General features: G+C 41.1%; 2 protein-coding genes across 6 annotated transcripts in view; one reads left to right on the forward strand and one right to left on the reverse strand.

Moving 5' to 3' along the window:
• Positions 1-407: 407 nt before the first annotated feature.
• Positions 408-12,805, reverse strand: rcbtb2 (regulator of chromosome condensation (RCC1) and BTB (POZ) domain containing protein 2). 2 transcript variants are annotated; one of them, XM_040130982.1, is made up of 12 exons: positions 12,569-12,805; positions 10,846-10,980; positions 9,841-9,991; positions 7,270-7,436; positions 7,021-7,179; positions 6,440-6,547; positions 6,198-6,340; positions 5,697-5,887; positions 4,820-4,946; positions 2,631-2,770; positions 2,388-2,518; positions 409-2,276 (listed from the first exon to the last, which is right to left on the reverse strand). In XM_040130982.1, exons 2-12 carry the CDS (start codon positions 10,969-10,971, stop codon positions 2,136-2,138), a joined length of 1,584 nt encoding a protein of 527 aa, XP_039986916.1. In that variant the 5' UTR covers positions 10,972-10,980; positions 12,569-12,805; the 3' UTR covers positions 409-2,135. The 2 variants fall into 2 exon arrangements, with proteins under 2 accessions (XP_039986917.1, XP_039986916.1); XM_040130983.1 differs by lacking the exon at positions 12,569-12,805 and having other exon boundaries at positions 408-2,276; positions 10,846-10,976.
• A 1,459-nt stretch (positions 12,806-14,264) lies between these two features.
• Positions 14,265-15,688, forward strand: part of fndc3a (fibronectin type III domain containing 3A) — a 49,708-nt gene continuing 48,284 nt past the window's right edge. Inside the window, exons 1-2 of one of the 4 annotated variants that reach the window (XM_040130385.1) lie at positions 14,265-14,357; positions 14,816-14,968. The gene's annotated coding sequence lies outside the window, so the exon portion shown is untranslated. The other 3 variants (XM_040130384.1, XM_040130383.1, XM_040130386.1) reach the window with 3 other exon arrangements.

A 15,688-nucleotide genomic window follows, 5' to 3' on the forward strand; every position in this document is an offset into this window, starting at 1 on the left:
GCACAAATTACCAGTGAGCATTTCATGTTTTGACTCTCCCTTGCAGTATTGTGGATATGACCAGTAATTGTGGAAGACGTAGCCGTCTCCCCAACTAGTTTGGTAGCTCAATCGGCAGAGAACCTTACAACAGACAGACAGTCTTCAATACTGTATATCACAGAGGGCGTTATCCTCAAAGCCATACGCACTTAAATGTCAGTTGAAGCAACGTTAATGTGCCGGTAAGTGGCAAATTAATCTTTTGGTAAAATCACGACAACAGACTGAGGCAAGTGCAAAAGACACAGCATGTACTCTGGGTACTCAGCAGGCGTTCAGCACAGAAATGCAAGACTCTGAACAGATATTTAGGTACTGCTCACTGTCGTCTGATGGCTTAGATCTGCTATTGGTCAAACACAGAGTTACCACAGTTTGTGTTTTGCAACTTGTAGCCAGCTGAACATTCGCCCACAAAAAGAAAAGAAAAAGGGTACAGTATGGGCCGTATATTTTCTACACTATCATTTACATTGCATATACATGTACGTAAAGGCTGTAAATCGTACCATAACAGACCCCCAATCGCAGCAATAATTCATACATCAAATTATGCAGTTATTCATTTTAATACATTTCAGATTGTCAAATGTTATCATTAGTGTCACTGTCAGCAGTGTACAGCTTTTTCCATACAAAATGAGAGCAAACAGGCATTTTTTTTTAGTAATTATCAAAATCTTCCCAAAAAAATACAACAATAGGCTTGTTAAAGTAGAAGCATTCTGTTACATTCTCTATAGACGGATTTAGGAATATGATGTGGAATTATCTGGTAACTACATTTAAAGACGTTGTGGTCCTCCACTGTATGAGACTTGGGCTATATTCAACATGGTCACGGATGGCATGTACACTAAGCTAGCACCATTTAATTACCACAAGGTGCTACCAGGGGAGAGATATAAAGAAACACTTGTAAAAAGAACCAGAAGTTTGCTGCCAACATATTAAAAAAAAAAAAAAACAAAAAAAAAAACACAATGAACAACCAAACTTGTGTAAACATACCAAACTGCAATGAAACACAACTGTAAAATCAGCTGCAAAGACAGTGTAACATCGTGAACAGGCTACACCGGAATCAGTATGCTTGTTTAAGTCAGACACTGTTTCCAGTGGAGGATTAATCTGAACAAAAGAAAACATCCAGTAGGATGTCATTATCTCTCGTAATGTGTAACTGACTGCCACTTTTTCTATCAAGTCTGCTGCAACTGTCTACAGCAAAAACAGTTGCAAACTTAAGCCAATACAAACCTCAAACAGTAACTAGAACTTCGGATGGCAAAGGCGAATAACTACAACGTAAAACAAAGTGGCAAAATTTAACACTGACCTATGCAAGAGTACAGATATCATCACTGATTCGACACAAACTATAATCTTTCAGAAAAAAGGTGTCAAACGTAAGTTGCGGTTTTGTAAAACAGAAGAAAAGCTTGCATGTTTTTCCTCGTTGAATACTACTTCTCAATCCAGAAAGTTTGAGAATCAAGGCTTAAAAGAAAAGCAGCACAATGTGTAAGGTCAGTTATTGGCCGACTTGTTTTTAGCTGATCACTTCCTGTCACTACCGATCAGATATGTACTAAAGAACAATATACACACTGATCATAAGCGTGAACTATGTTTAGGATGCAGTATTGTCAGGTATCCTGTCTGAGCGGGCTGCCGCCGTGGGGAGAGCCCCGTGCACTTCACCCGTCTGGTGACAAGCTCAATCAAGCAAATCAGACGCTGAATCAGCCGAGCACACGATCGGTAACACAAAGATGACAAAGAGACGACCACTGTGGCGCATCTCTCTATTCGGCCTCATCACTGTCTGCTTGTGACCGGACAAGTGGTGTATTTACCCCCCGAGCAACCGGTGTGTTTGGGGCGAGGTTTAGGGCCGTAACCCAGGAGCATCAGTTAGAGGGTGACACCTTAAACAACTCGCCTCTGCAGTGTTTGCATCCCAAAGCGACAAGTCTTTGAAGCACTGATCAGCCTTGTGCGTACTTTGGCCTACGGTCTACTTTGGTCTGCGGTCGGCTCTCAGGACCTCAGTGAGCTTAAACCTCGTCGTGTCGAAGGGGGCACGCTAGTCAGTTTTTAAAGGCCCCGTAGCGGCTGGCTTTGCTAATGAAGTTCTTGAGCAGGTCGTGGTCCATGTCTGCAAAGGCCTGGGTCTGCGTGACAGCTGTTAGGTGGTTGACGCAAAACTTGAAGCAGAACTCCTCCAGGTCCTAAAAATGAAGAGGGCTGTCTGGTCAGTGCTGAGGAGTATAACCGACTAGCTACTGTGAAGGCACCCACCACCACGGTGTCTGACTGTGTGTCAGGGGCTATGAGCTTACCCGCGCCTCATACTTGACAGCAGCAGACAGCAGAGTGATGGCGTTCTCCTCAGAGATGCCTCTCTTGATCGTTTCCTGGCACAGCCTCTTCAGCCTCGTCTCCCGGTAGAACGTAGCCAAATCTAGCAACCCTACGCACACACACAGGAACAGCGCACAGGTGAATGGGTTTAAATCTTGCGCACCAAATGGATTTATAGTGCTCTCGGGGTGTACGGGACCGTGGTCCATCTCTGAGCTTACCAATAGCGTCCTCTGGTGGCAGGTTTATAGTGTCTGTGTAGAGGTACTCCAGAAAGGCTCTGTACACCAGGTACGAGAACTGGTGGATTTCTATAGCGTCCTCATCTGTTTCGTTCAGTAGTGCACGAAAATGCTCACACCTGGAGAGGGAAGAAAAGGAGCCGACGTTTCGTGTGACGTGCTAAAAGGATGTCACCGGTAACTTTGCATGTTTTAGCCAACTCAGTGCAAATTATGCCTCTTTCACACTACTGCTACTTTGCACATCGTGCTGTAGTGATTCGAAACCAATATGCCACTTTCCAAGAGCTCAATCCAAGCTTTGCAACAACTGTCAAATAAATATTATCCCTCTGAGGTAGAACACTGCAGTCTGCAAATTTAATTACCACCTAAAGGGAATAAAATGTGCAAAAAAAATAAAAATAAACAAAACATAATGAGCCTCGCTGTTTAGTCTGATTGTTCACACAACTCAAGCAGGTTTCAAGAGGTTGCTAATTCATTTTCATACTCAGTGGAAATCAGTGGAAACAGTGGCTGCCTATAAAAAAGGAAAAGTATGAGAAAAAATCTGCAAACACAATTTTAAAAACATTCAGCAGTAATTTCTTACTTGTTGGTTGTTGTAGCTCACTGTATTAATTATCATTAGTGTTCACCATTTGACTGATTTGGATCAAAATCGTGTCCCCCCCCCCCCGTCGTATCTTATCTGTATCCCATCACTACATAATTTCCCCCAAAAGTTAATACCCCTTAACAAGTATGTAGACACAGCCATGGGTCTTTTTTTAAATGTACGTGTACTGTAATTGTTACTGTTACAGTACATCCAACTGAAAAAACACATTTTACAAAGTCATGTACTGGTAACTCAAGATTCAGTCTTCAGGCCATTATAAACTTCCTGGGGCAAAGTGGAGGCACTCTGCCAACTACTATAACCCGCAGGATTTTTCAATATTTGTTTATTTGTTCCTTACGGTCCTCTGCATTATATTTATTTATTTTATTTTTTTTAACAAGTTTCCCCTCAGTGCTAATGTCTCCTGGCTCAAAACACTGCCTCGCTATCATTTTTTCTCAGGACATGGCGAGTCTTCATTCTCGAAGTGCATCGCAAACACATCATTTGCATGGGATCCTGCCAAAGCAGGCGTTTTGTTTTTTTCGCTGTGGCGTACTCGTGCGAACATGTGCACTAAGGTTGATGTCACAGACAGTCTGGCTCCTTCCTACTGACAGTGCAAAAGAGCAAGGGACTGGAATGCAGATACTTTGTGTCCAAGTGAGGCTATAAAAAGAAAAAAAAACGGGAAACAAGAGGTCTCTGTCTTTGCTTCCCCGTGACATTGACAGGAAAGATGAGGAAATATTGTTTAACCAATGGCATATAAATATAGGAAACTCAGCACAGAATGTATATATAATATATATATGTGTGTGTGTGTGTGTGTAATAAATTCTTTATCAAAGGAAGATGGCTCAGTGTGTTTCTCTTCCCCCGAAAACCCTACTGGGGTATACCCATCACCTTCACCTCCTCATCTCATGACCAAGCACAACCTCTGAATGCAGAAAAAAAAAAATCTACCCATGTGACCAAAATGAATGTAAGGGTGGTGAAGCAGCTCTGGTGAAGAAGAAAGGAAAATCATCTCCTAAAAAGCACGGTCAAGCAACGATGAAAAGAGCGCAGTGGCCCGACATCCGAGAGGAAAACCCGGAGACACTGTTTCCATTTTTACATAAGGGTCTACATCTACACCACAAAGTCATTCTTAATTTGGTTACTGTAAGGAAGAACCACGATAGGCCAAGATGTATATTCTAGACAAAATTCAGTATTTTGTGTGTTCAAAACTTCTAAATGTTTTCACACATTGTACACCTCAGAAGACACACACACTATCTACCCAAAATATCACGTGATTGGCTGGGAACTGTGCTCTTTTGGTTGGTTATTCTAGACTTCCATCAAGGAATTTATATTACACTGTATAATAAAAATATAATAAAATAAATATTAATTTTCAAAAACTAAAGGTGAGAAAATAAAAATCATAAACATTTGGAAACATTGTGACTTTTGCCCTATTCGCAAAATAATGATGCTAACCAATTAGCACTAGTTCACATTTTCACTTTGGACTTGGTAGGGTCTTTTTTTTTTTTTTTTTCTCTACCTGATTTTCAGCAGGGCTTTGTGAACATGGATACACTTCCCATCAACCAAGAACTTCAGGTCTGAAATCTCCGGGCTGTCGAACTCCTTCTTCAGAGACTGGGCCACAGTCAGGTAGTCATCGCCATCTGACACAAATAAAGAAAATACGTTTTGTTTTGTTTGTTTTTAAAAAAAAAAAAAGGAATAAATAACCAAACGTTTTCTGTTAAATGACGCCTGCATTTGAAACTGGGATAAATGTTACATTATTGTATAATTATGTCTATTTTATGGTAAGAACGGGTGTATTTCACTGTAAAGCTAAAGCACCTCTAGACAGGGTACGCTAATACGTTCTTTTATTGAAATAAAAATGACTATTTAAATTGATTCCTTTAGACCCTCCAGATATGACTCTCTGTAGTAGACAATGTGAAAAGGAAATTCTAGAAAATCCCAAATGTAATTGGAATCACTTGTTCCTCGAGCACTACAGTTGAACAGGTAACAACAGAAAAAGATTGCACTTAAAAGAGAGAGAGTGATTTCAGCGGCTTGTTGGTTGAACAGATTTTTCAGAGAGATGTCCTTAGCTTTACGAAACGGAATATATATACAAAAAATCCAAGATCTCAAAGTGAAATGTATGTCACTCAAATAAGATCAATCGGGAGTCATATGATTGTTTTTTAAGTGATCAGGAAACAGAGTTTCCTGTTTATTTTTCAGACCACTTCCAGGAATTTGTACCTATGACACACAGGCATGTACCCACGGCATGGTATGATTACCTCTAACCAGTCACAAGATAAATGGGACAATGGGCAAATGATTAACAAAAATGTCCTGGATTATTGAGGATTTTAGGAAACTTTACATTCTTACACCACACCTACCTACTGAGAGGAGGTGCCATGTGACTGCAGGTGTGGCGAAGCACGCAAACACATCGTCCGTGCTGCTGAAATGGGTGAGGTGGGGGCTGGCCACAGCTTGACCTCGACACTGACCCCACATCAGAACCTGTCCACTCTGGGTCTTGGCGGCTGACGTGTGGCTGGTGTGACATGCGGCCACCTCCACCATCCTAGTGACAAAAATAGAATTCAAACCTTGAAGTACTACTAATGTATAGCCTTCTTATGCAGACTGCATGTCCAATATAGAGACAAGAAGAAGCAGATCTCCAAAGTGAGCATTACTTCTCTAATAATACTCTAATAATAATTGGTCAGCAATCAATCTCTTATTACTCCACGATGTTTAACCATATAGACATTTAGCGACTAAAAAAAATAATCTCATAGGATGTTGACATGTACCCCTTAGCGACTTATTATAGTGGCAGAGGGGTGCCACTGCTAATTTAGGCCAGGGTAAAAACAAAAAATGCTAACCTCTCCTTGTCTGTGTTTATTTGAGTGGGGAGAGCTTGGTTACTCTTATTGCCCGTTCCCAATTGTCCATATGAGTTGGCTCCCCAGGCGTAAACAAAACCTTCATCTGTAAGTGCCAACGTATGTGCATATCCACAGGCAACCTGTGTATAGAAGGAAGAATGTAGTTAAGCCGATTGTTAACCGAAATGAATGAATCAAAAGCAGAACTTAATAAGAATTCTCTCACTCTAGGCTCTTACCTGGATGATGCTGACACCTTGGAGGGCAGCGATCCTGCAGGGTGTCTGCTGATTTCCGTTGTTGCCCAAACCTAGCTGTCCATTGCAATTGTAGCCCCAACCATAGATCTACAAACAGGGGACAGATTAAGATGATGTATCATGTTTGACATTTTGTTAATTGTTTTCAGCTTCTATTGACTTTTATCTGTATATACTTTGAATATATCAGCAGCTCGATTGCATTTTCTCTCAATTTTTCTCTTCATTTTCTTTTAGTGGATATATGTACATCCTGATATGTCCCCAAGGCAAGAGAGTCTTAATTTACTGTAAACTATGATGAATATTGTCTTCTTGGTGGAGAAAACACAGCAACTTTTGCATGTGTGAGGGCATCAAATCAAGGCAAAAATTAGTTTACAAAGATCTGCCCCTTCTATTTGTACTGAATCTGTATTTAAAAAAAAAAAAAAAAAAAATTCCATTAGTTAACCCACTTAAAAAATACTTAAGCACTGCTGACTGCCAAAAAGTTGACCTACTGAGAGCAATTTTTCATTTATTCATGTAAACATCTGCAGATTGATATGACCCATTACCTCTCCATTGTCCAGAACAGCCATTGAGCAAAGCTGTCCGCAGGCTATGTTTATCACCACTTTGTTCTGCAGGCAGCTGCTGACCCGGCGTGGTGTCGGCTGGTTGGCAGTAGACCCTGAACCGACTTGGCCTGAGTTGTTGTAACCCCATGCGTACACCTGAGCAGAGATAAAATGATCACTGTCCAAAGAAACACACATATTAAGCAGAAAGAAACTAAAGCAAGGACACCACTGAGGATAAATTACCTCTCCATCAGTTGTGAGGGCAATAGTGTGGTGGGAGCCACAGGCCACCTCTGTCACTCTCTTGCTAAGGAGATTTGTAGACACCAGGGCAGGGGTCAGTCCGTGGTTGGTCGTCCCATTGCCAAGTTGGCTGTAACCATTGTGGCCCCAAGCAAACACCTCTCCGTCTACACAGCAGCAGGGAAACGTTTATTCATGTTGTCACAGTGGTTAATGTTTTATTAACAGATAAGAAGCAGTCGACTTTACATAATTTACAGCACAGGCTCTGTACTCCTCTCAACAGAAGTGACGAGATATGGAAATTTTGTTTTTTTTGACAAATTTACTTGCAGAAAAAAAGCATCAGAGAAAATACACATACACACAAATAGAGCAGACAAAGAGGTATCAAGCTAGCACAGATCACATCACTAAGGCAGTGACTAGCATTTATTTTGTATTATCAATTGCTTTAATATCTTTTGATAAATGATTGACATTCTTAATTATATTATGTCAAACATGATGTATGAGAAAATGCAAGAAAATGGAAGTTGGTTAAAAATTACCACAGTATGACGATTCCAGACTGCCCATTTCACAACCCAGTGGCAGGACCTGGAAAAGGGAATTGTAACGGGCTGCACGATCTCCCCCATCTCATCCAGCACCCGCCAACCTCCAATAAGAGGTTTTATGGGTGACCTAACCATAACAACGTCATCCCATGTATGAGCAAGGTGGATCCTAAAGGCACTTGATGACTTAGCAGCATGGACAAGAATGAAGTTCAAACCAAGTAAATCAAGAAGCATGGCGACCAGAAATGGGAAAGTGACCAGCTAGTTCCAGTTCTAGCTCCAGGTCCCGGGAGAGGTTATACCATCAACTGAGGAAAATCCAATAAAATATCTAGGTATGTAATATGATGCCCCTGTCAAGGAGAGAAGCAACATATCCAGGTCAGTGAAACAAGCTGATGAATGGCTGAGAAAGATAAGGGGATCAGCCTTACTGATCCACCATCAGGCTTAGAATTCCACCAAGCTTCACATCAGTAGAGCTATACATCAGGTTTGGACAGATACGGCTACCCCTCTCATCAGTGGTCAAAGAGTTCAAGGTGGCAAAGTGCAGGATTGAGACGATGTACAGAGACTCCAGTGATGAAAGACCAGAGGTGCAGGTGTCACCACAAGATCAGGACACAAGTCGGCAGCTGACACCCCAGTAGCACAGGCAGAAAGCATGCTGAAGTTGCAGGACAGATACAGATGGCGTCATGACAAGATCCTCAGAAGACTGGCTGACATCATAGAGCAGGAGTGATGGAAAAGGCTTCAGACCCACATGAGACCAGCCCCATCCATCCAGTTCATCAGGGAGGGGGAGAAGCCGCCCTCTTCCAAGAAGAGCAAGAAGGGCCTCCTGCAGCTGGCACATTCATTGGAGAGGAGGTCTTGGAAAGAAAACTACACACAGAGGATCAGCCTGATTGAACTGATGGTCCCGTGGAAAGACGGATGCGAAGAGGCCTCGGAGATGATGGCCACCAAGTACCAGGGCCTGGTCCAACAATGCAGGGACAAAGGGTGGCAGCCCTGGCTGTTTCCAGTTGAGTTTGGCTGCAGGGGTTTCCTGGTGAACTCAGTGTGTAAGATGTTCACAGCTCTGGGAATAGCAGGAAGGTAAAGGAAGACAACTGTACAGAGGTTGGGGTAGGCAGCGGAAAGAGCCTCTTGTTGGGTCTGTAACAGGCAGGAAGAGTTGAGCTAGAAGCCAGGCGAAGATGGGCAGTGATGGGCTATCACTGCCGACCCAGCAACTGGAGGATGTGTTGGTTCAGGGTCAAAACATCAGAGGAAAGTTGGAGACCACCTGAAAAAATCCTCTCCTGGCTAAAAGCTTCAGTCATAAGGAATTGACTGAAGGTGTTAGCGTGTTTTTGTATCTAACAGCACCTTTACATATCACCTAACAACGCATTAAAACAGTGTAAAGATGTCTGGATGAAAGGTACAATCCAAGATCCAAATATGGACAAAAGAGAAGCCCCATTACCAAAAATCCCTTTGCAATCTACTCGCCGATCTTTAAATATAATTACTGACACTAGACATCTGGAAATTATTCTGTAAAAGTTCAATTTAATTTGAGTAACTGCAGTAAAATAGCACTATATTTGAAATCTGATTGCTGCAAAACAAAAAGCTTTTTTTTCATCCATATTAGAGTGTATGTATTGCACCTCTAATTCCTATGATCAGAAAACACCGATTGGGCCTTTAGGGATTAAATTTAATATATTCCGTCTCCTTTTAATATAAAATTGTGCTGGTAGTTCACCATTAAATAAAGAGGGCCACTTTCGTACCACTTTACACTGAACTGTTAAATGCTATTGCCATACTTTTATGTGTTAATATATTTGATTTTTTGATACAAATTTGGGCAGCCGTGACACAGCATTATCATAAAACCAGACTCTAGACATCTGCACGTGTTTTCATGTTTGTCTGTGATGTCATTCCTCCGTCTCCTGAGGATATTTGCCCTTGGGACAAATAAAAGTTTTCTGAACTGGATTACCTGCAGTGGCAATAACCACATGTGGTCCTGTTCCATAGCTTAGGGACACAATCTTCTTTCCACACAAGACATCAATCCTGCGTGGCTCAATAGTGTTTTGAAGGTCTCCGAGCCCTAAACAGCCGCTGCAGTTGGTGCCCAGAGCAAATACCTGCAAATATCAAACATCACTTCTGAAATACTTCTTATATATAATAAATGATACATACATGCAACATTCTAGTGTTTCTTGACATATATTGATACCCCAGTCAAGATTTGGTGAGTTTACATACTGGGAGGAGACTAAATAGCAACACTATCTGGTAGGAATATAATAAACGTTTAAAATAATGGAAAAGTGTGAAAAGCTATTTCACAGTCTTCAAAAATATTTTCATCATCAATTAATTTGTCTATTATTGTTTTCATTTCATAAAGTCTCTAAAATGTCACGAAATAGAGAAAAAATGTCCAACATAACTTCCCAGTGCCAGTGGTGAGATTTTGACAATTAATTTTGTGTCATGTGATTAACTGATTAATGGACTAATCATTTCAGCACTATTCACTGCCAAATTAAACTACATCTGCAGCCAAATCTTTTGTAAGATTTTGTTATCATAAGTACTGGGTAGCATCTGAAGTGAAATCCGCTTAAATGCATTTTTTTTACACCACGATCAACTGCTCTGAAAACAAACTATTTGGGCTACAGGGACAAACAAATGAGCCAGGGTGGAAACATGAGGCACGCTCTACAGCCTTCCACAGGATAAAAATGGAGCTTGCTCAGGTATTAGGCCTATATGGCTAAAGATAGTCTCATTCTATCTGCTTATCCCTGTGCATGCCTGGAAATGCACCTCGTATCAGCCAGAGAGTGAGAGGCCTGCAACATTTTTCTATCCACTTCTAAACAGAATATAATCAAACCACTATTATGAAAGGAGATATTGAGTCTCGCAAGACATCTTAATGTAAACAAAAGGATTAAAGTACCCTTGCTTCAAGTCCAAGTGTTACCTCATCATTAACTGTGACATAGAGGGCTTCATTTGCAGCACTGCCAAAGACACAAGCCTGCCGGATAAGCCGTAGTTCCTCAGGAGGGAGGAGTGCAAATACTGGCCACTTCCCCACGTCCAGCATACTACTCAGCTGTGAAATGAGGAGAAAACACAGTTAAACAGAGGTGAATATAAGTCATCTAGATATTTTGATTTGAAAATATAATGCACAAAACCTGGAAATGTGGGGCAAGACCTTAGTGGAAAGATAAGAATCAAAATCTGACGGAACTGTTGTATTGTGTGTTGTCTGCATTTATTCCTAAGATTTATTTTACCATGTGCATGTTCACTGAGCATTGTAGTTTGGATATTATTTGAAAGAATGAATTGATTCATAACGGAAAGTAAAATGCTGAGTCACAGTCAAGCTGAACTATGCAGAAGCGGTCATGTTAAAGCCATTCCTGCTCCAGTTAATAAATCCTTGACTGCATGCGAATCACCCTTGTTTTTATAATACAGTTCTTAAAAAATGCCTGGCAAACTCCGACCAAAAGAAGGTCAAACTAGACTGTTCAATGAGAACAGCAAAGAAGCATATTAGAAACTGGAAATTAAATATTGTCCATTCATAAAGCAAAAACGGAGTGGATAAAATGTCCACTAGGTTTTCCACATCTGAAAACTTCCCAGGGTCCCAGAGAGCAACTGGGCACTGAGCCCAGCTTTGTGGACAGATTAAAACATGTATGCGTGTTGACTGAGGTTCACCCATTAACCTGAGTTTACTGACAGAATGAGTGAAGTCCAGGTCATGTTACTTCTACGTTTTTCTTTCCTCCACTATATCTAAAGCCTAACTCAGTGTTTCCAGAACAATGGCTGAACCGCATGTCATGAAAGCACTCTTCTTTTCAGTTCTCATCATGATGTTCTCAGGGTGGTATAACAAGACCACATAAGTGGATTTGAAGTAGGTTGCTTGGGCCTCTGTATTTAACGGAGATCATTTATTAGCTTCGCTCATTTTTTTCACACATTAATATACGCTCGTGAAACCTACTGGTCTCTTTGTGCAAGGCTGCCTTCCTCCAAACTGATACTAACTATGTAAAAGGCATATAGAGGGAAAAACGTACATTATGGTGAGACTGTCAGTTTAATCAGAGGCACCAGGCACGCGTCTGGAGATCATAACTAACAAACTCCAAACTTTCAAAATGCTCGGGAAATTACCTGTTATTTCTAACTTACTGTTACATCTAACAAAACTACGGGGATTGTATCTCAGTGAGCAATGAGATGAAGTTGAACTTTGCCTGAACCCACACCTTATGAATGCCACCCCCCCCAACCAACCACACACAGCATTATGTGAGGTGTTCAACATTTCAAATCGAAAGATCCTAGAGATGATACATACAATCGAGATTTTTTGGGGGGGGGGCATTATATGAGGTGTTCAACACTTCAAATTGAAAGATCCTAGAGATGATACATACAATCAAGAGAGGGAGGGGGGCTAGGTATGTTGCGTTGTAGGACTTGCAGCCCGGGGTTAGAAGCTCACAACATAAAAGTTATGTAGTATTAACATTATCGCCAACTATCAGTACTATCCAAAAAAAAAAAAAACCCCAAACACACAAACATAAAAAAAACACCTAAACTAATTTGCGTGGGGAGCGCTGCTGCTGCTTCAGTGAGCCGCCGATGGTTCAAACTGTTGACATTACCTTGCTGTTGTTCTAGCTAGTGATTCGTCCGCGATGTCGTTTTACAGTCGACGGTGACACAGAAAATTTGTCAACCAACATATCTGACGAATCAGGTTGCTGATGAAACCGTCTCGGCAGTCTGATATGCCATAACTTCACATCAGTAGCTGTGGTTGCACCGTGTTATAGTTAGCTTTAATCGCTACACCACCGACTGAAAAGAACACACCACCTCCTTACTTCCTGTAGTGAGATGGTGCGTTCACGGAAGTCGGAGCTTGGAACTTCCAATGTTTGTTATTGCATATTTATTCATTTTTATTTATGACTTATTTCTATGCCTCAATAGACTCTTCTTCCCGGAAACTGCGGGGGGGAAAAAAAAAAACAAAAAAAAAAAAGTAAAGCGGGAGAATAAGACAGATGCGGAAACCAACTGTCATCAGTCCGTCTCAAGGGCTCATTAGGATTTAAAAAAAAAAAAGAAAAACATGTTTTGTGGAATAGGGCTCCTTTTCACTTTGAATTTCCAATGACTATTGATGCAGAAGCAACACGGTACTCCTTAATAAAGTCCAGCAGGTGGAGCAGTGGAGAGCCTGGTCTTAGTACACGTCAGTGAATGACACATGCACTTGTTTGTGCCGAAGCTTTACGGCAACTGAACTGACGTATTTGATATATTTTATTTGAAAAAAAATAAAAATAAAAAAAATCATATGTATCGGTAAGTATCATTTGTGTCATGTAATATATATACACACACCCACGCACACGCCCACACACACACACACACACACACACACACGCATAATCGCTTAACAGTTTTTTGTTTTTTTTTTCCCTTGTTTTCCTCTCCGGGTAATTGTGCACATATGAACTATTTTGACCAACGGTTGTGGTTGAACGATTGCAATGCTAAACTGTAAGTCTAAGTAGCTAAGTAAGAGTTTGGCACCGCAGCATATGCTAACACAACAAAGAAATACTATTGTGGATTTGTTTAAAATTACGCTCTGTGGTACTGGATTTTGATTGATGCATTATTGGTGATGTTACCTGTCAGTATGTCAGTAAGTTCCTGAGACCTTGCAACGATTAAGGAGGTAGAGCCACAGAAATGGACCAGCATTTGTGTAACCAGACTTTTCTACCTTTTGACTTTATATAATGGCACACGTGAAAGACATCAGAATTTCATACAAGATGGAGAGAGAGAGAAAGAAGCGTTACAGCATCATTTGTTGTGGGAGTCAGAAGATACTGTTCTATGCCGTAAAGCTGAGCATTGTCCTGAGATATTAAGCTTGTATTAACCGTATATAGAAGATATACTCATACTCACTCACTCATACACGTATGATGTCTGTCATATAATTTTGACAACGACAGGCATATTATCAAAGACCCAAAAGAGATTTAGAGAGTTTAGTGGGAGTGGTAAATGGGAATATTTTATTCAATTCAAAAATGCAGTGTTAAAGACAATGTCAGTTTACTTGGTGGTACTTATAGTAATTTTATTTCCCTACAAGATGCATGGTTAAAAAAAAAAAAAAATGAATGAACAGTACCAATAGCACGCCGTAAAGGCAATATGATACTGTTAAGGTGGACCGGGCATCTCCATTGAGAAGCTGGCTACGGTTTCAGCATTGCCCCGGCACATTTGTAGCCGTGCAAGCGCAGCGCAAGACTGTTCGCGTTTAGGTGATTCAAAACGGATTTCTCACCTTGCCACATAGTACACGTATTTCTCCGTGACCGAGTCTGTGGACGAACCGATCACAGACACGTCAACCTTAAGGTTTTCCTTAAAATCATGAACATGTAGGAAGACATATGAAGTTGACTGTAGCCGCAACGCATATCTACCGCGTCCGCGACACCGACTCGGTTAAACTAACGTGACAATATTAGGAATGTTTTGTCTTCGCTATCTTGGAATGGGATTCGTCATGATTTGCTGTAATACGCATGCGCACGGAGCCCTGTAAGCGATGGCGAAATTCTTACTCTTTTTCCGAGGAGCAGGGTTGGATGGAAAGTTACCTCGATAAAATTGGCAATTAGGCTAGCATTATCGATTCTTAGCATCGTCACCGTCGCTCGCTGCCTGCTGTATTTGTTTTAGGTGTAGCTAATACAAGCGATCGTCGTTATATTACGAGAAAAGCACATCTTCATCTTGCTAACTACTAGCTGGGTTGCGTTTGGTAGCTAACGCTAGCATGTCACATTTTGCCTTGTCCTGTGTTTATCTAGGTAGCTAGCTTGTTATACGTCTCAGGTGTTGCAGACAGTAGCTGATCATCGGGGCTCGCTGACGTTAAACATTTCTGGGAAGAGCTGCAGAGGAATCATCACTTTCGCATCGGCGTTTCAGTCAAGACTGCTGCCACTGTGCCGACTGACTGAGTGAGTAACGTTAGCTGCGCTATTGGAAATAACTAACTTCTGTTGCTGACAACCTGCGCCGTGTTAACTGTCTCTTAAGGGAACTCGAAATTAACGTTGAGGTTATCGTTTATTAATGAGATGACTGCAATGTTATACTGCAGTTAGATAACAGACAGCCATGACACAACGCCAATAACACACCTGTAGCTAGAGTAAACAATTGTCCTGGCTGCAAGGTAGCTAACCTAGGTAAGTTAGTTATGGCAAATAAGGAACATTACATCGAAGACTGACTTTAACATTAATAATGTGACACGTTAAACATAGTTGAAAGACCTGGTATCAATGGTGTAAGGTAACAGGGTTAGCAAAGTGGACAACGGTAAGGCTAAGTCAGATACAGGCACCAAATGGATAGCCAGCTGTTGCACAGTGTGAAAATGCCTGAGATAGGAAAACCTTTCTCCAGGTGTTCCAGGTAAACTGCCACATTAAAATGATGGTTGCAAACGGGATACGTTTTAGGTGGCATTACAAACTGACGACCAAAAATTCCAACTTATTAACCACCTGAAGCCTTATTTTTCCTCATTATTATCATGATTTTGTCTACGCTTTTGTGTCATTCTTAACATCAAGGAATAAGCAAAAGTCTCAGAATTAGTTATTATTCTAACCAATCAGGGCGTTTTCCTTTTTCAACAAAACTGTAACTGAGAAACAGCTGTTGTGTCCTTA

This window comes from Xiphias gladius, chromosome 7, assembly GCF_016859285.1.
Source record: "Xiphias gladius isolate SHS-SW01 ecotype Sanya breed wild chromosome 7, ASM1685928v1, whole genome shotgun sequence".
NCBI lineage: Eukaryota > Metazoa > Chordata > Actinopteri > Istiophoriformes > Xiphiidae > Xiphias > Xiphias gladius.